The sequence below is a fragment of the Meles meles genome, chromosome 10, assembly GCF_922984935.1.
Source record: "Meles meles chromosome 10, mMelMel3.1 paternal haplotype, whole genome shotgun sequence".
Classification (NCBI taxonomy): Eukaryota; Metazoa; Chordata; class Mammalia; order Carnivora; family Mustelidae; genus Meles; species Meles meles.
This window is the reverse complement of record NC_060075.1, coordinates 108,194,953-108,215,978: the sequence shown is the minus strand read 5'-3', so window position 1 is coordinate 108,215,978 and position 21,026 is coordinate 108,194,953. Positions and strand designations below refer to the sequence as shown.

Genomic DNA, 21,026 nt, shown 5'->3' with positions numbered 1-21,026 from the left:
GGGGCACCTGGGTGGCTCAGGTGGTTAAGCTGCAGCCTGCAGCTCAGGTCAGGATCCCAGAGTCCTGGAATCGAGTCCCACATCGGGCTCCCTGCTCAGCCGGGAGTCTGCTCCTCCCTATCCTCCGCCCCTCCCCCAACTTGTGCTCTCTCTTGCTCACTCTCTCTCTCAAATAAATAAATAAAATCCTAAAAAGAACCAAACTTATTCCTGATAAGGCTATACTTCAAAAACAGCTTTTGAAATTAAAAATTCCAAAATTCATACCATTGGTATAAATTATACATTACTGAGCTTAGAACAAGACAGTTAAAAAATCATTACGGTGGTGGTTGATTCATTATGATAAATTATGTTTTTTCGGACTGCATTGGAAGAACCAGAGTCAGTACACACACACACACACACACACACACACACAGGGACATTTAAAATAGGAAGCACAAAACCATGAGAAACCACACCAAGACAGGTGCATTGGCCCCTTCAATCACATCCATCGACACCTGCCCAATGGCTGGGGGTAAGGGGGCAGATTGGTCCCCTTTGAAAATGAGGATGCAATTTTATGAGAAAAACTCATCAGCATCATTCTAATGAGTTACAGTCTTTGTTGTGAGAAATGAGAAACTCTGTGGTCTCACCCTAAAGAGTATTAAAAAAAATTACTAAGAGGAAATTGAAAAAGTAATATATGTCGGAGTGAAGAGGCAACATTTTTTCTGATTGAACAGATAGATAAATATGGCAAGAAGTATCAAAATACATTTAATTTTGCCACAACAATGGATATTCTCTTGACAAAAAGCATATGAATCACCTCAGACTCATGAAACCGGGTGGCAATAAATAGATGCATTTTTTAATGACGCTTGGAGTGCTTTCATTCCCCACGCTTCTTTTTTTTTTTAGATGCTTGCTTTTTTGTTTATATTCATTTAAATTCAGCTTTGCTGAATTTATTCAGCACTACCAGCACTAGGTAATGCTAAATATGGGCAGCACTTTTCTTGAGCCATTGCCAAACATTTCCTTCACTGGGACCCACTGCTCCAAAGAACCTAGAATGCTGGAGATCACTGGTCCCCAATTTATGTTTTTTTGGTTTGTTCGTTTTTTGTGGGTTTTTTGAGGTTTTTTGTTTTTGTTTTTTTAGCTCATTGCTATTGCTTTTTTTTTTTTTCTCCCATCTGGGAAGAAATATAAAATATACAGTTCATAGGTCCAGAGCTTCATCTAGGGATGTTTACTAAAGCTTTTAAGGACCAAGGCTGAGTCAAACTAAAAGGTGTTCTCCCAAGCAATAAATAACACTAATCTGATTTAGTCACTTAATCTGGCATCGGCAGGCAGAAGCAGAAATACTTCCCCACATTCTAGGTATTTTTTTGCTGGTATTAAAACTTCAACTCTTAGGCAAAGCCATATAAAATCTTCCAAAGTTGGTCTGTCTGCAAAATGACGGCTTCACTACAGTGATGATCCTCTTTGGAAGGGAAAAATAATGTTTTCGGAATTCCACAGCGTTCACGGTAGCAAAGAAAATAAATAGGACTCAGAGTTTAATTTGCAGTCGTTGGGGGAAAAGGGAAAGATGATGAATAACGAATGTTACAGTTCATCCTTAAGAATCTGTCTTTGCTATCTGGTATGCGGAACAACCCTCTGGGCAAATATAACGACTATTAAAAACGAAAATGTAAGGGCTCTGCAGAGAATTGGAAATTGGGGCATTAGATCATATTTACAAACATTTTCATTCCCTACCATTGAAAGTCGAGTGAGAAGCCACAAATTGAAACCTGGACCACAATGGCTTGAAGGAATTTGCTTTTGTACCAGACTTCACACTTGCCCTTGTTATGTATTAACCACAGGCTGAAATATGCATTCTTTAAATTCCCATTCAGATTCTCTATAGGAAAGTTTTGATACGTTCACAGATGAAGAGGTGGGAGCTGTGTGATAGCACCCAGAGCCCTCGTTTACCACAAAAATGGATTCATACTAGGATCCCTTGTAGTGGAATCAAGATGGCAGAGGTCTTGCAACAGGGGTGTGGTCACGGAGGAGGGTCATTCTGTGCAAACTGAGGGGCGTTCCCCACCCCGCTCCTGTCCTTTCTCATCTCCAGTGGGAAACCAGCAGATTCTGTTTATGTTCTTGGGGACCAGAGGTTCCAATGGATCTACCTCTACCTACCCCCCTGATTGCTACCTAATTGCCACCTGATTTCTGCAGGCATCAAATCCAGCTGCTGCTTTTTTTTTTTTCCCTCAGTCTCCCAAAATCTAGAACAGTGCCTGGCACCTAGTGGCCTTCTTCAAAGATTAAACAAAAAACCCTGCTACTTTTCAGGAGAAAATAAGGACCTCTTTCAATGATGGGTGAATTCAGCTGTCCAATGATGCATGTGAGCATGCAAACAGGCAGTCCTTAAAAAGGGGGACCATGGGAGATCACCTCAAGCCACTGACCAGTGCAGCTATTTCCCAGAAGGGGAAAAGAGCCTGTAGACCCTACTCGTCAAGAGCGGGGGCTGTGGCTTTATACAGTGGCTGCCATCTTGACCGTCCTGCCTACTAGAAACCTATGCTGTCTTCTTCATTGACCAGTTGCTGGTGCCATAGACAGCAAGCTTTACAGATTGCTCTTGTTAATCCAAAAGAAGGGATTTTCATGAACTCAGATGGCTGGGAGATTTCCCCGTCTTCTACAGTAGGAATGAGAGCAGGTGGTATGGCTGGGTGATGGGCACACAGCAGACCCCAGAAAGGATTTGCTGAGTGGGTGAGTATATAAGGGCTTAACTTGTGCATAAAACAAATGAATGAATAAAGCAACACTTTTAATTTTGAAGCCAGTCAGAATAAAACAGAGATGTTCAATTACCTGACTTTTCCAGATAATGTTGAAGAGATTTATTCCTTTGCTAGAATCATCTACAGTCACTTCAATCCCCTACTCTTTCTGACAGTGAAAGAGTTGCTAATATGTCTGTATTATCTCTTTATATAAAAATACTTTTAATATGTAAATATTAATATTTGTATAAACAAACAAACAAAAGTTCTAAACATAAGCAATACATTTCCAAGGGAAAGATAGGCATGGAACAAAGTGACAATTTCTCCTTCCATTTCCAAAAGAATCTTTCCAAATTCCACTTCCCTTCCCCAAAGAAAATTGCATTTAGTCCTGCGAGTCATGTTTATTTGAGCTTTGCTGGGAGAACCTTTTCTGTATCACTGGATATTTCTGTCCTATCACAGATGAAGCCAGTCAACTTTGAATTCCACATCAGGACCAATCAAACTCTGGGTGAATATTTTACAAAATTCACTCTCCCCTCTTCCTTCTTCCTCCTCCCCCCTTCTAATTAAGTAAAAGCAGAGAAGTAGAGGGAAAACAGCACCACAGAGAAATAAACTCCTAAATAATCCAGAGCTTACCAATATGTCTTTCAGTAGAGCAGATTTATAATTCAGATACAATTTTAAAACTTGCGTTGAGGGACGTCTAGGTGGCTCAGTGGTTAAGCACCTGCCTTTGGCTCAGGGCATGATCATGGGATCCTGGGATCGAGCCCCACATTGGGCTCCCTGCTCAGTGGGGAGTCTGCTTCTCCCTTTCCCTCTGTCTGCTGCTCCCTCTGCTTGTGCTCTCTCTCGCTCTCTGACAAATAAATAAATAAAAATCTTTAAAAAAAAGAACTGGTGTTGATGGTGGGCACCTATACTGTGCTCAAGAAAAGGATTTGTGTCCTGGACACTGATCCCTGCCCACCAGTCACTCCACAAGTAAGACAGGCAGGCAATTACAATGACTCCCTACTAAATTCCTATCTCACCATGGGATCATCTTGTGTACATTTAATTTAATCTTTAGACTACACTCTAGATCAAAACTTTTATTCTGTCAATGATTCCTAATGCTTGAGTACAAAACCAAATAAAAGAGAGAATAGAAAAAGCTCACATTTACAGTAAAATATGTAAGAATAGATATTGTGATGCATCTTAAAATAAAAAAAAATTTAAGGGGAAACAAACAAACAAACAAAAAAAACCACCTGCATGCAGAGTGTTGAGTGTGCCAGATTCAGTTGTAGTATTATTATAATAGAAACTGTCAACAGTTCAGACCATGGCCGCAGCTGCTAACTTCATTTTGCCAAAGGACTCAAGAAAGACTCAGGTCCAATAAGAATGATCATTGTATCAATTGAGTTGACTCTTACCTGGGAGGCCTGTCAGTTCCCTGAGACGTGGAGTTTCTTCCACGGTGTTTGCTGCTAATGGGCCACAGAACCATGATCCAGGCCATGCTCTATAAGCAAATCATTCCCCTCGTGAAGATCGAGTGGGATCCCTTTCCCCGTGACTCACCATTTGGAATTGGAAAACAAACACATTTACATGAGACTTTTTCTTTCTCAACAATTAAACAAATTAAAGACCGTGTTCCAGACTGCGTTTGGGAGTTCTGGGTAGTCTTGTGCTCCTTAACCATATGTCTAATTAAAGATGAGACAGGAAAGGAAGACCCATATGCACATCTTTTTTTTTTTTAAGATTTTATTTATTTATTTGACAGAGAACCCAAGTAGGGAGAGAGGTAGGCAGAGAGAGTGAGAAGGAAGCAGGCTCCCTGCCAAGCAGAGACCCTGATACGGGACTCGATCCCAGGACCCCGAGATCATGACCTGAGCCGAAGGCAGCGGCTTAAACCACTGAGCCACCCAGGCGCCCCCCATATGCACATCTTTATCTCACCTTATAAATCTGCTGTTGCTGATGAGAACAGTCTTGCTAAGATAACTGCCAAACGACCGGGTTGGAATTCCCCCTGACTCTTCTGACCTTCCCTTGGGTGTTGTCACTCTCCCCTCCTTTGGTGGCCACTGGCTTTCCCTGGTGCAACTCTCAGGTTGTCAAGAGCCTCAGTGGCATTTCAGCAATGAAGCCATTGCCATACGATTCATTTTTAAGTTGGCTGACATTTTTTTCTTTTTAATTTCAATTCAGTTAGCCAGCATAGAGTACTTTGTGAGTTTTGGATGTAGATTTCAGTAAGTTACCGGCTGACGTGTCCACAGTCAGCACATAGCAGCCCAGGCTCTCAGAACCAAACCAAGTTCACAGTCCGTGCGAAGGTACATATTGTGCTCACAGCTGAAACTCCTCCAGTAGCCGTCACTCTCTCTCCTCTTCCAAGTCTCCTTCTTGCCTTCATTTCTCCTCTACCTTGCAAGTGTTCTTAGTGAATAAAGTCCCGTGACCCACAGGGACTCTCCTTTTTTAGTATTACTGACCTTGATAATTGAGGTAAATTCAGTCCCCTCTCTTTGCCTGTTTTTAAAATTACAGATGGGAATGGCTTAGAAAATACTTGCTAATATTCACGATGAAGTCATGTTTAATTTATTTTTTAAAAACCCACTGAACTAACTAGCAGAAATGCTAGCATTCAAAGAAAAACATAGAGATGGTACCTTCTGCTCACACTTGGCCCTCTCACAGGCAGTGATGAGAGATGGTCAGGAGAGAAGGACAAGCTTAAATCTCTTGGTCACATAATTGGCAGTTATGAAGACCCTTTCCCTAAAGTGGGGAATGAGGACAGAAGGGATACCCAGCAGGGTAAGATCCTCAGAGCCTCTCACTGTCCCTGCCAACTGACTCGGGGTCCACAGGCTGTCCCCTCCCCTTGGATTAAACCTCAGACTCTTGCCCCACAACTTCTCATAGGCACTTGAGGAAACAGAGTCTTCTAGAGTGACCTTAAGGTGCCAACAAGATGCCCCATTTCCATGACAGTAATCAACACTTGGAACCTAACTTAAACGTCCCACAGCCACCAGCAGCGTCCCCAGGTGGGCCTCCCTCCCTCTGCTGCCGCTGTGGGAAAGGGCAGTTTTTCTCTGGTGGAATGATTCTCCTTCCTTCAGCTTGCTGCCTCCGTTCCTGACAGGGCAGGCTGAGGTGGGGAGAGGACAGATGGGCATAAATGCGGCCCTAGGTTGAACTGCTGAGAGACAGCCTCTGCCCTCTGGGCCAGCAGATGGCTCAAGCCAGCTCTCCCACGAGGTTGTCTGAGGCCCAGCTGGGACCTTCCAACAGCTATAGGACAGAGCTACAGCTCTGTGTTATGTTACTAGCACAGTGCTGTAGGCAATGTCTTTTCTTCCAGCTACACACTCCCCTCCCAGGGATTGGTTTTCTCCAAGTCTACTCTCCAAGTCCCAGTGCCCATTCCCCAAGGGGGTCCTCTGGGACAGGATTATAAATGGCTCAGACCCCTGATAATGAGTCCAGGGAAACACTCACCCGTCTTTGCCTGCTCTCAGTGGGAGGGTAACAAAGGCCAATGCAGTAGAGCCCCCTTTCTCTGTCCCCCTCCCTCTCATCCCTCTCCTTTCTCTTCCTTCCTCTTCTTTGCTCTTCTGTCTTTTTCTCTCTTGCCTCCTCAGGTCAAAAACCATAGCCTCTGACCTTTAGATTCCTTATGGTGTATATTCCACAACTTTGAGGGGACAGTATTTACTCAACTACCTTTATTAACCTGGAGTTGAAGAGAAACTCCCCATGCCCCATCCCTGGGGGTGAGGAAGACACACAGAATTTCAAAATCTTTCTGTGTCTGCCCTCTGAGTTCTGGAATTGTCCTGGTTTTCAGCAGCATAGTCTAGTCCCTCCCTTGGAACGCAACACCTACTGAATCTTGGTGCTTCGATGGAAACTTTCTGCTTAACACTCTAAGACAGGAAGGATTTAATTATTTTTCATGGTGAACTGCTGTTTTCTGTTCTTCTTGGTAAACTATTTTCATGGCAAAATCATAGCACCCAGAAAAATACAAGAGAGTTTTACAAATTAATACAAATGCCAGGAGTTACACACAGGCATGTAAACAAAATAAAGCTATGAACTAACATTTATTGAACACCAGTTTGGTTAGTGAAGTATTGTTTGGAGACTTGTATCCCATTTTGTCCTCACAATATCCTTATGAAGTGGATGTCGTTATTCCCATTTTACAGATGAATACCCTGAGGTTCTAGGAAGTGAAGTCATTTGCCAACAATCTCCCACCAGTTAGTGGCAAAACCTGAGTTTGCAGCTGGCCGGTGGAGAATTTAATTCCTCTATAAACGTATCCTAAATTCTATTAAGCAGAATGATCTTTAATGGCTCTTAGGAAGATTTTAGAGAAGAGGATTATTTTTATTGATGTTATGGCTGTCTTTACAACATCTGGTTTTCATGCAAATTATCCTTCTCCTAAAGTGACCACAAGTGACACTGCAAAGATCCTGGCACTTCTAATTCTTTATTCTTGTCTGTGAGTGGGTTTCCAAAGTTGAAGACCAATAGCAGAGCATCCAGCAGGGATCCTAATTCTAACCGACAGCGGGAAACACTGAGTAGGTAGATATACCCAGGGGTAGAGCCCCTCTCAACACCCATAACGCAATTGTCAAAATGTACACGTTCAGCCACTCTTTTTCACAGTTGCTCATTAAAGAGCTACGTGTTGTCCCTTTCTTGCAAATTGGTCTGAGATAATTTGCCACCTTCACCATTCCCGCTGCCCATGCCCAAGCCAGACATTGTTCATCCCTCGTGGTGTGATATTTGTCCTGAACCCTGACACCAGAGTTCAGGGAAGCCATGGCCAACTGATTGGCATTGCCTCCAAGATTAAACCCAAGGGTCCTTAGTTGAGCGTCTCCCTCTTTTGAGCTCCTTCATCCGCTTATCTTCGTGCCTTTACACTTCTCTGGTTCAGATTCTCTGCAAAAGCCCCTCTCAACACCCACACCTCTCTTTTCCCTCATCGTGGACAGAGTGCTAAATGCAAGAAGGCACCATCGCATCTCAGAAAAATAAATTTCTTTTGGGGAATAACTGTATTCTCCTACATTTCCTAGACCAACATCCTAACTGGAGCTGCCAAAATAATGCTAAGTGGGTTTAACCTTACAGTTGGAGCCCAGTGAAATCACACTGAATGTGTTATTTTTGTAAGATTTTATTTATTTGTTTGACAGAGAGAGAGAGAGAGTGTGTGTGTGAGAGAGAGAGAGAGAGAGAGAGAGCTAGAGCATAAACAGGGGGGAAGTAGGCAGAGGGAGAAGGAGAAGCAGGATCCCCGCTGAGCAAGGAACACGATGTGGGACTTGTCCCAGGACCCAGGGATCACGACCCAAGCCACAGGCAGACGCGTAACTGACTGAGCCACCCAGGCACCCCACACTGAATGTGTTACAAAGAAGACAAAATCCTTCCTCAGAGAAAGAGAGAGAATGGCTGTTGCCAGACCAGAAAGGAAGGAGAAGGTAATGAGCTACTTCTATCCTGGGGATCACTCACACCAGCTCCTTGGCTCTCTGGTGCTCTTTGTTGGATGCTAGTGTTAACAAAAGCCTCTTGACCAAAAAGTGCTGAGGTTACACAAATATTTGGCAAAGAATCATCTCTGCTGATGGATTGAAGATGCTGAGAAAGTCACCGATTTACAGCATTGACGGATTTCCTTTCTTAAAGATACGTGCAACAGAATTACTTGTCAGTGTGACATCTGCAAACACATTCTCCGTGGCAGAGTTTAACAGCATGTCATAGACAATTACGACACGTGGCCCATCAGATGACTTGTCTGGGTGCCCTGGGCTTCAGTGATTCCAGCGTCTGCTGCTGCTGAGGACACCACATGTAGGCAGCGAATGAATTCAGTACGTGTTATCTCCGTCAGTTCTAATTCGTCCCTACTAAGCACCTCAACTAGTACGATGTCTCTAAGGGCACTGTAAAGATAACCAGGTGACCCCAAATTGCTGAGATTTGCTGCAGTTCCAAGACAACCTTTATGATGGCTAAAGTCCTCATTGCCGCTGAATACACAACAGTCACTTTTTTGTGTATGTCACCCAAACTTTTACGGAAACAGGGATTACACGTGCTAACGAACACCAGTAGTCATTTTAACTATATTTTTTAGTTGTTCTAGTGACACAGACTTCATTTTCTGTTGTGGTTTATGCTCATAACTTCTCTAAGGAAAAAGACAGGTGGACACGAGCAGCAACAACCAAGGAAGTCCTCTGTCAAAGAAGCCAGAACTCCTTTAGATCTCAAGTTGTCATTACGATACGAAGGGCCCAGCCCTGGTTACAGCATTCATCAGAAGATGAGTCATTACCGTTAGAACCAGGGCAAAGACATCGAAGATCATTGCAAACAATGCCCAAGCTATTTGCTGTGGGACTGATGGGACAATAACTTCACCCCAAAATTTCTAATGTTGTAACCAAGACATAAAGCAGGCCATGCATTTTGAATTGAAGCGGCAGTCGATGACTCCAACAACCCTCTGTCAAGGATTCATGGAGACATTTTGCCTCACCCTTGGCCAGCTATAATGGCATCCTGGCGATGGAGCTCCTGTCCAGAGCCTCTCACCACTTCAGTCTCTTCTGTCCACATCTTTTTCTTTATCCCGGAAATAACTCCATTTCAGTGCTTCTCTCCACCGGCTCAAAAACCATCCTTGAATCTCCTTGTCCGGATGAGATTTGACAGCTTCCATGCTGACCTGTCCCTGATCTGCTGTCTCAACCCTCTTGCTTGAAAACTAGTCAATGCCCCATCCCCCGTGTCTCTCATGGCCAGCTCCTCTCTTGTTTGGAATGGTTTCTCTGCCCTGCCGAATCCCACCTGAACTTCGAGACCCGGCTCTGCCCCATTTCTTCGGTCAAGTCTCCCTGACCTCCATCATCGTTCTTCCTCTGATATCACTCATTCATTCCCAATAGGCCCTGGAACACCCACCACGTGGATATAGAGATTCTTATCAGTAGTCCTTGCTACTTGTTTGGTACATGTCATTTTTCTGTTGAATTGACAGAATCTTTGTATGAGATGTGCCTGCCTTGTTACCCCCTCCTCTGTCCCAAATTGCATCTTCTCAGTCTTCTCCACGGTGCATGATGCCACACTCCACACAGAGAACAGTCAGCAGCACTAGGCTGTTCTGCCAAAGTCAGTTCTCTTGTTGTGGTTAATGCCTTGACCAGGAGTCACAGCCTACTGGCTGGCTTTGCTCACTCAGCACCACGTCGTTCCTTCAGGACTCCCCTAGCAGCAAATCCTTAGCTCTGGGAGCCAGAAACCCAGACTCCAAAGGACTTGGTCTCCAGATGTCTCAGAAGCATCCCTTCTCTCTCTGCCCTCAAGTCAGAGCTCTCCAAATATCAAAGGTCAGTTTTAATTTCCTGATTTCCTTGGAATACGTGTTGATGTAAACACTTCCTTGAATATCAAAAGGCCTCTGATTTCAAGTACAGTTTCCACAAGTAGACTGTCAACTTTACACAAGTGCCAAGAGCCTCACACCATGGCTGCCTCAGCGTCTCTGGCTTCCTTGTTGAGATCTCTCTGGCATCAGGATCGGAGGAAGCTTTTTGGCGAGGTCTGTGGAAGTGCTGAGAGGAGTCGGGGCCAACCTAAACAGAACAGGCACCTCTGGGAATCCGTAGACAGCACTGTGTGATCATCTCTACCCTCAATGAATGGGAGCAAATGAAAATGAGCGTTCTGGTTTTCACTGGGGGATGCTGGGAACCCCCCACAGTGCAGTGCCAAGTTCTTACTGTTCCCAGATGGTCATCCCAACTACCCTGCAAGGGGAACAAAAATAAGAAATGCACAACTTCACAGAAGGCTTCCAGACCTTAGAACAGTCCTACCCCAACCCACACCGGGCAGGCAAAGCCTCCTTATTAAAGGATCCCTCCAGGTGTGCAGTTCCAGATCCCTCTGGCTCCCACACTAGCCACGGCAAGTGATGCTGGGCCCCCGAAAGAAGAAAGGAGCTGGTGGGGAGGAGTTTTAGTGGCGCTATGTTTTAGTAATGTCGAGCACAGTGTTTGGAGCAAGGATGCACTTTCAGGAAAGGCTGGAGAGTCGTTTGCATTTGCCTTTCTTCTTTGCACAGGGAAAGAAGGCAAAGCATCTCATTACCAGGAGGGGAGCAGACTCGTGTCAATCTTCTGGGAGCAGAATGCCTCCCAGCATCACAGTGGGCTTAGCTGTCAGGCGCTGTGCCTCATTTGGAAGCCTTCTCCCGGCTTATTTACACGGGCTCCTAAACACGCTGACATGCTGCCTAAAATAGAACCCACAACCCGGCCACCTAAACCAATCCGCTTCTCCCGGCTTCCAACTCAGGCCAACCTGGTGGACTGGGGTTTCTCAGGTCAAAGACACAGGGAGGCCAGACCCGACAGGTGTAGGTGTGGGACAAGGAGCCTGCTCCCCAGGTCTCTACACGCCACCCGTGGGGTCAGAGGGACAGCTTCTGGGTCCTGAGCTGCTTCATGCAGGACCACTCATCAGTGCGGCACTTACGTGCTCTCGCCTATTGAAGTGGACTCGTCCTTACCTGGCTGCCCTGCTGGGACGGGTTCACGGCTGATGCTGGCTGATGCTGCCAGACGGACCCGCAGGCTTGCTCAGGGAGACCCGCAGAGCGACGGACTCCCTCAGGGCTCACCGCTCTCCCAGGCGTTACGTGACCTCCCTGGGCATCCGCTGACAAATGCCGGCTGCTTAGTATGCACACAGCTGCTCCATTAGCACCGTCCCCCGGGGGCTCCTGCGCTGGGAGCAGCGGCCACGCCAGGAGGGGTGCCCTCTCGTCGCCATCCTCGCCACAGAACCGTGCTTGCTCTCGCGGTTCTCCTGCAGGTCTTGTTGCTTCTGGAATCCTGGGAGTAGCAGAGGCTGGAAGCCATTCGTCGGAAAGTCGTGTGTTGAGAAGCTGTGTTCAAGCCCTCTCCGGAGGGCTGTGGGGGCAGAAAACAGAGTCCTTTACTATAAACTCAGACCGCAAGCTGCACATCATTGGACGGAAGTTCCCACGGGACGCAGTGCCCTCCTGCAGAGCGGGTCCTCTCCAATGTCCTCCCTGCGGTGGGAACAAGACGACATGGGGAAGCGCCGCCATCAGGGGCTCGGTGGACCTGGACTGCCCCGCTGTCACCTACCAACGCCTCCATCAAGCGACAGCCGGGCCTCCGCGGCCCAGTCACGTAAAGGGGACAGACTAATGCCCACTTCCTAGCGGAAGTAAGAACGTGGAAGGAAAGGAAACCGCGGACGTAAGAGCACTTCTGGAGACAGTATTATGAATACGTCTGGGGGGGGTCCCCAGGCCACATGACCACGGCTCCCCCTGGGAGGGAATCCCGGAATGTGACTGCAAGAGCAGCGCTGCTGAACCATCCTGTTCTGTGCGGGAGAGGACTCCCCCGCAAGAGTCCGCAACTTTGGAAGACAGATCGTCTTTTCATTCTGTACTGATTAAATGTGCCCCTAGCAGCATGTGAATGTGATCCATGTTCCCAGCTCTCATAGACACCTTGACCATTTGCCGTCTTGCCCCCGCTCCCTTTGCTCCCTTCCTCCTCAGCGCCGCCACCGGATCCAGCCAGGTCCCTCCTGCAACAGTCCGCCCCATCCCCTCCCTGAAGCCAGAAGCTGCCAGACACAAGCAGAAACCTTCTCTGCCACCCACCACAGGAGCCCTGAACTTCTAACCCTTAAGGCCCGGCTGCAAACACATTATCTAAAATGCACATTTTCCAAAATTGCCGTTTTCAGTTGTCATTCCAACTCTATTTTAAGAGTTTCAAGCATTCATTGATGATCCCAGTTCTCTCAAAGCTTCAGAACCCTGAGGCTCCCTGACTGAGCTGGTAGGTGGCAGAGCTGGGAAGGCAACCCTGTCCCCCTGATGCCAGAACCAGGGTGGAGAGACGCACTCCTGCTGGGCTGCCAGGGACCTTGGGGGAGGAGTAGGATGGGAGGTGGAAAGATGCAGGGGTGGAGAGAGCAGAGGAGAACAAGGTGGGGGAAAGATGTGAGGGAGCCCACCAGGTCTGAGGCACTTCTCTGGGGAAGGGATGTGGCTTCCCTGCTAGAAGAGGGTCTTGGGTGCCGTGAGAAGTCCATCTTCTGGCTGGTTCTGAGACAACAAAGCAGATGTCTATGAAACCCCAGGTTTGTGTCTTCGCCGAAGGTTGATTTTGCTTTCGAGTAAGGTGCTTTCCCCTGCCTTTCCATGCATCCCATTCACGTGTGCTTATCTCTCCTGCAGGTGCTCGTGCCCTGCCCTTGTCTTCTACACCCACCTCCAGATCTGGTCGCAGTCTCTCCGTTGGCTCTTGGGAAGCTCCTGCACAGAGCAAGGCATGAGTGATCTTCAGCTACATGAGGAGAACCAGAGCAGAGCCCGGCTCCTCACCTCTGGGCCCATCTCTTGCAGATTATTGGGACCATCCCTCTGATGCCGAATCCGGGGCCATCAAGTCAAGCAGTGAGTGGCACTCAGGGCCTTCAAGTGCAACCCATCACCCCCCAGCTCCTGACCAACGCCCAGGGCCAGATCATTGCCACAGTCATCGGGAACCAGATCCTGCCAGTGATCAACACCCAGGGCATCACACTCTCACCCATCAAGCCCGGCCAGCAGGTAATGGCCCCATGTCCAGGCAGCCGTGGCTGCGTGGACCCCCTCCTTCCCATTCGTCTTCTGTTTGCACTCAATCAATGACAGGTAATTTTTATAAAACCACAAAAGATTCCAACCTGAATCCTAACACATCAATAATTTTAAAAGGCAAGTAGCTCTAGAGAATTCTTAGAGCTTCTTAGAGAATTCTTAGAGAATATGGGTAAGAGCTAGTTCTCTAAACTAAAAATATGAATATATTAAGTTATAAACAAATAGTGCCCTAAAATTCAATAGGGATGCGTCCTTGCTTGGACAGTGGTGATACTTAATTTTCAAACAATTTTAAAAGGAATCAAGAAGAAGCCAAGGCCACTTATGCCTTAACTGTGAACGAAAAAAAAAATTGCTTCATTGTAAAATAAAGCAGGGACTGTCCCGTAACAGGGCAGGTGTGTACAAGGTTTAGAATCATCACAGAGGTGGGATGTCTTAGGAGTTTTGAGTTCTCACAGAGAAAATGGTTTGGGGACGGAGTCTTGATGAATGAAGATGGAACAATGATGGGATCACAACATGCCAGGGACCAGCAGGCACAAAGACAGAGAAATGAAGAGGATGGAGTGTCAGGAAACAAAAGAAAGGCTCATGGAAAGGACTCCATAATCAAGCTGGAAAGGATGGACTTTGTGTGATCTTGACCACATTACGCATCATCTCTGTGCCCCAGCGTCCTCATCTGAGAAATGGGAATAACCAGTACCCATCTCGCAGAGTGGTCATGAGGATTCAATGAGTCCATCTGGATGAAGTGATTTGTGCCTGGTACCCAGTAAGCGCTTACATGCTCATGAGGATGGTAATGACCGTCTACTCCGCAGCCCTGGAAATCTGTAAGAGGTATTTAAAGGGAGGAGTGACATGCTCAGTTTTATTTTTCAAGAAAACAACTCTAACTCGGAGCAGATGGAGGCTGAGCTGAAGTGGCGGAACATCAATTGTCAACAAACCATTTAGGAGACTATAGTAAAACTCGGATGGGAATTTATGAAAGCACGTACCGGATAGCTGAAACGAAGAGTCTGGAACTGTAGTAGCGCCCAGGACAGGACCTGAGAGTCAGCGAGTGCATACGTTGTCACTGAAAACAAAACCAACTTTCAGAAAATTCAGGAGGAGTAAGAGAAGGAAGGAAGACAACAGAGTCACTTGGGGAAACATCAGCTTTTAAGGAATAGAAGAGGAAGGGAGAGATGGAAGAAATGGCCAGTTAAGGAGGCGAGGAATCCAGAAGGTAATGATCGAGCATCCAAGAGTTTTTTATAAAAGGAGGAACCAGACACAGTGTCAAACACTGCAGAGATGATATCAGGTAAAGCAATGGAGAAAAATCAGTTCTCTCTTTCTTTGTTGTAATGCTTTAAAGTCTGGAGCCACTCTGTTTGAAACATTTTGAAACCAGCAGCAGGGTGAGTGAAGAAGCCAAAGGTGGACCAGGCTGAGACCCAGATTTGCAGTTGGAGGGTGCACTACCAGGAAAGGTGGTGGGAGAAGACAGATATTAACAGTGAGTACGTGACTGAGTACATGGCCTTATGAGTTGTTGGAAAACTCTATAATGTAAAGCATCTAGCAAGGAAATCGGATGTGAAAGAAAAAGGAAGAAGAAAGCATTGCTCGATTCATCCTTCATCTGTAACAAAATAGAAGCATCTTTCCAGACATCTCAGCCGTTTGGCTTCTGATCCAGCCAAGCATACAGCCCATTCTTGGTGGCACTTGAAGGCTATGCTTGGAAACTTAGTTGCTTGTTCAATAAATATTTTTAAAAATCTGTTATATGTATATATGTATATATGTGTGTATATATGTATATATGTGTGTATATATGTGTGTATATATATATATATATATATATATATACCCACCTACTATTTGTCAGGCACTATACCTGGAAGCTAGGCTCAGAGACATGACAGATACCATGAGTCTAGGGAGGAAGATGGACATTCATCAAAGACTTACACCAATATGTACCTGAGATCTCTGGTAAATGCTATGAGGGAGTAGCGAGGGGATCTATGAGCGGGTCCAGCAAGGACACCTCCTCCCCTGAGGGAGGAGGAAAAAACCAAGTCAGGCCTGAACACACTTCTCAGAGATGGCGACTCTGGTCTTATGCCCTTTGGTTCTCCCACCGAATCTAAGTCACTGCCTGGAGAGCCAAGGCTCCCAGCACCCCTCTTCTTCCTCAGCTTAATCCTAGGCCGTGGTGCAGTCCCTGCCAGAATATACCACTGAGGACTTCACTCCCCCTCCCCACCCCTATCTCTCAGCTAGCTTCTTATACTATATACAAGATGCCATTGGACTCTCTACCTTCTAAATGGTTCCCTAAATAAGGCAAGAGATTCTTTCTTTTATTGGCTTTTTAAGACTTATTTCTATCCGTTCAAACTTAGGCTAAAATTATCTCTAGGGGGAGAAAATGAGATCAGCCTCTTTTCATACAATCTGCTAAAACTATTTCTGTCAGCAAAGCCAAGTTGTAAATTGCCACAAAGGTGATGAATTAATTAGAAATCATCAACATTTAATACAAAGTAGCTCTCATTCTCACCTCGGATTTCAGAGGAGGGCGTGTAGGTGATAGAAAATTCGAGTTACATAAAATTACAGCGCTAGATTTGAGGTAGAATGGTTTTAATCCAGGAGAAGGACCTAACCAAGAAATGGCAAAAAAAAAAAAAAGAAAAGAAAACACAGATATGGTGCCATCCTTTCACTCTTTGTCCAAAGTACGCATCATTGATCCATTTCCGCAGCCTCTTTTGTGAGCACAGGCACACCTCAGAAACGTTCTCATCCTGCACCTACTGGTCGCTGGAGCAAACTTCATTATCACTGCGGGGACATTTGGTCCTCTGCTGCTCTAACCTCCATGGCCATCTTCTTTACTGTAGAATTGGGATCCAGCAATTCCTAAGAAACAGCCAGCCCCTTGGGGGTGTGCCTTGCAAATCCATTTCGCATCAGTTACAAGCAGGATTGTCCCCAACGGTGTGTGCACAAGTGCCTCTCGCGTACCTTCATGCTGAGAGAACACGTGAGCACAGCTGGGGAAGAGTGGCAAGTGAACCTTCCTGAAACTCCAAGTCACAGCAGTCTCCCCGGGGCCCATCCTTCTTGTTCTAGCCACATGCCCATGGTCTATTCTAGTCCCAGAAAGATCGAGGGAACCAGTGGTGAACCTGGTCAGAAATATCAGGAAATGGTGGAAAGAAATGAATGACTGGTACTGTTTCTTGCCATCCGCTCTGAAACACCGTGAAACACCTCAGAGCACATAGTACTGTTAACAAGTTGGGTGAATTGACAGGAGACAAGCGAGTCTGAGTCCTGGATATAAAAGCTGGGATCCTGAGGAGAGCGGATCATAAAATGCCCAAGGATTTGGTCCATAAAATGGACCAAGGGTCCAAGAGTAAAAAGCTCAGAGCTGGAGGTGTAAGGATAGTGGTCTTCAATTTTTTTTCTTTAAATATTACCCTTTACATTGAAGAAATATAATACAGACAACCACTAAAAAATAAAGGATTTCTATCATACAGTAGAGAACTTTCTCAATTTATTTTTTCATGTGATTTATGACAAATGCCTGATCTCACAAGAGCATAGTTCCAACAGTAAAATACATCATAAATTATAGGAGCAGAAAGTTCCCTAACTCACACTCAGAAGGGAGTTCACTTTGATGGAGTGAAGTAGCTTGAACCAGATAGCCTGGGGTGATTTGTTTCAATTTAAGAAAAATAATTACATCTTTAACTTCATTTTTACATCTGCCTAGCATTAATTAAAGGAACCTGAATAAAATCTAAGGGTGGAATGAATGAATGAATGAATGAATGAATGAATATATATATATATAAAAGCTAAGAGTGAACCCTCAGCTACTCTTGATGATGATTTATTCCAATGATAAAAGATTGCAAAACTGCAAAGTTATCATCTGGAATGCAAGCAAAATATTTCTTAAATATATACCACGACTTGATGGTCCTAGATTTAGCCTTCACAGTATCATAGCAGAGATTCTTGGTGAGCAATGCAAGAGAATAAAAGTCAGAAAAAGACTAGATTTAAAAAAAAAAAAAAACAGAGAAAGATGTATCTTTCTGTGCATGAAAAAAAAAAGCTACTCAATCCAAAATATTTGGTGGATTTTGAAAGGAAACTTTTTTCCTTCCATGGGACGCTACAGCTACTGCCGATTATGGTGAACTAACTCCCCACCAAAGTGAGAGGCCCCAGATCCCTTTACAACCCTGTGACTGTGAATTAATGATTTGTCCACAAGCAGCACAGACATCATTTCTGTGTATATTTATTCTCCCTTTGACTAAATTCCAACAAAATTTAGCGGGAGTTTGTAGCACCCTTAAGGGTAGGGACATTTGAAAGGAAAAGATATTGCAATCTATAAAATCAAAGCAATGAAATTTTTCAAAAATTAAAGGCCGTGGATATAACCCTTGGAGACTGCCATCTACGAAGGCATGCGATTTCTCTTCAAAAAGTAATCTTGGTGTTAATAGGAAACCAAAGGAAGGTAGTTCATTAAATTGCCCCCCCCCAATGCCATCTGATTATCCAAATCCATTCATTTGTCTTTCAAGTAAATACAACATGTGCTCCCTTACCTGTTTTTGAAAGTCAGCTGTCCTTCCCAGCCCCTGCCTGCCTGTGACGGGTCTCCAGTCTCTTTGTGGAGCCCCCCACCATGAGACATAAATGAGGCCTTTCCACGCAGAAGGGATCTGAAATAGCGCAGAGTTTTCCTAAGCGGATGCAACGTGCATCACTGACTCCGATGCAGAAGAGGCCTTTGACCTTCCAGCCACACGGCCGGGCATCTCGCCTTCTGGTCTCCCCTTGTCACTCCCTGCCAAGCCCGGAGCACAGTGTCCTGGCCGCAGAGCCTTTCCCACCGCTTCTGTCTGGCAAACTGCGGCCACCGTCCCTCTGCCCGGGATCTCTCCTTCTCGAAGCTTCCGTACACGCTCCCTCTGCTCTGCTTTCCCCTCCGCTCCATCATTTTCATCACTTGTGCTGTCATTGGGTACCTAAGCCCGCCTGAAAGACGGGACCTGACCGGCTTGGCCTCGCTCTGGGCCCTGCCCACGGTGGGGGCTCCGTCGACGGCAGTCGGACAGCAGCGTCCCAGAGCCATGCTTCCAGAGCAGCCCGGGCCTCGCCGCGCCGTCGGCCTGTTTGCGGCAGTTCCCACGTCAGCCCCGCAGGGAGCTGGAGAAGTCCGCCCACACGGCACGGCCTCCTCCAGCCCCCGCTTCGGATGTCAGCACGTTCCTCTCCCCCGCACCGCGCTCCTTGCCCTCTCCACTATGTACCCCCGGCTTTGTGCGTGCTCTGTCCCAGCGCTGTGTGTCCCCGGTGCTTTTCAGGACTGCCCCTGGCCTTCCCTGCCCGTGTGCGGGCATCTCCCTCCATCCCCCTCACCTCCGCCAGCCTCCAGGCCTCGAGTGACGCCTTCTTCCTCCACTGGTGTTTCCGCTTCCGGTGCTTAGCTCCGCTGCAGACCGGAAGTGGCCGAGGGAGGCTGCCCTCTGGGGCACTTCCTCCTGCCAGGTTAAAGAGCTGTTTCAGGGTCACGGAGAGAACTAGAAGGAAAATTCAGGGTCTCCTGGACCCTGCCAAAAGGACAGCTCCCTCCTTGCTTTTTTCAAGCCTTCCAGAAGGGAATTCAGATCTCCACTTCATGTCACGTTCCAGGTCCTCAAAATTCTTCAGGCTGGCTTGTCCTGATGTGAACTCTCAATCTGAGCAAGTCGAAGACCTGGGCTCCCGTCCTACCCACCGTAGAATGAGCAGTAACACTCGGGCAGTCATTCTGTCCTCCTCGTTCTTGAAGGTTCTTAGTAAATCCGAGCTGTTGCTTCTCTTGTCTGGGCATAATATATCCTATTCCTTTACCCTTTTTTGAAGAAAAGCTCCTTCAAAACCTTTGTGTGGTCCCCCAACCATGAGCATCACCTAGGAACTTGTTAGAAATACAAATTTTTTTTTAAGATTTTATTTATTCATTTGACAGAGAGATCACAAGTAGGCAAAGAGGCAGGCAGAGAGAGAGGAGGAAGCAGGCTCCCTGCTGAGCAGAGAGCCCAATGTGGGGCTCGATCCCAGGACCCTGGGATCACGACCTGAGCCAAGGCAGAGGCTTTAACCCACTGAGCCACCCAGGTGCCCCTAGAAATACAAATTCTTGAGCCTCATCCCAGATCTACTGCATCAGACCCTCCGGGGAAGGGTGGGATCTGATCTGAGTTTTAACAGCCCTTCCAGGTGATTCTGACGAACGCTAAATATTGAGACCCACTGACTCAATTTCTCTTCAGGCTATTATGAGGTACACAGTAGGTACTCAGAAAAATGAGAATCTCCATGTCCTCCTGCATGCTCTTGTTCCTGCTAGAACTCTTGGGTTGCGTTCACATTCCCATCGCACTACCTGGGAATACAGCCTGGCATTCCTATGGCTCCCTGACATACTTGTAGAAGGCCAGACCTCCTCCTTTTGGCCTTGGCATAACAGGAGAGTTTTTCTTCCCTAAATTAATCTCTCTATATTTAATTCCATTTGAATTCTACTCTTTCTATGCACTCGTTTTTCCAACTTGTCTGGCACATTCTGCATTTTATTCCACTTCCAAGACACTTGTCATCTCCACTTATTTTTACAGCAATTGTGGATTCAACTGGAAGACACACCTTATTCCAGAAACTAAAACATGATTAAGGATATACTATGTTACCCATGGAAGCTATACAGGGAGCCAAGAGCATAGAAAAGCAAGAACGTCTATAAAGCATGCTTGCACTTGAATTTACTTTTGTTGAATATATTAAACACCCTTCAGTTCCAGCCAACACAAACAAACCAACGAAGCCAGCCTCTGAAAAGCAATGGAAAAGGAGAAGATTTTGAGACCCCGAATCCTGTCCTTCCCTGTTTGCCATTTCCTGGAGGAGATGGACGTTCCTCCCTCCTTCCCTGGGTAATGCAAAGCCCAGGCTAACATGAATTGCCCCTGCCCTCTCCTGTTTTATTGACTCTGTGCTCTCAGATTGTATGAGCCTGCTTGGGCTACCATAACAAAATGCCATAAATAGGCTGAAGTTTATTGTCTCATAGCTCTGGAAACTGGAAGTCCAAGATCACTGTGTTGGGGAGGGATGCCTTCCCCTGAGGCCCCTCTGCTGGGTTTGCAGGTGGTCACCTCCTTCCTGTGTCTTCATGTGGTCTCCCCTCTTTTCCAGTCTGTGTCCTAATCTCTTCTTTGGAAGACATCAGTCATACTGGATGAAGCCCGTCCTAAGGACTTCATTTTAAGTTAATTGCCTCTTTGAAGACCCAATCTCCCATTATAGTCCCATTCTGAGATACTGGAGGTTAGGATTTTATCATACGAATTTGGGGTGGAACGCACACA

General features: G+C 46.2%; 1 protein-coding gene across 1 annotated transcript in view; it reads left to right on the top strand.

Moving 5' to 3' along the window:
- The window catches only part of POU6F2 (POU class 6 homeobox 2), a 389,523-nt gene that overhangs the window by 350,226 nt on the left and 18,271 nt on the right, over positions 1-21,026 (top strand). The window contains exon 7 of the mRNA XM_046020899.1: positions 13,330-13,536. Within this exon, the coding sequence (XP_045876855.1) occupies positions 13,330-13,536 (207 nt within the window). The remainder of the gene's footprint in view (positions 1-13,329; positions 13,537-21,026) is intronic.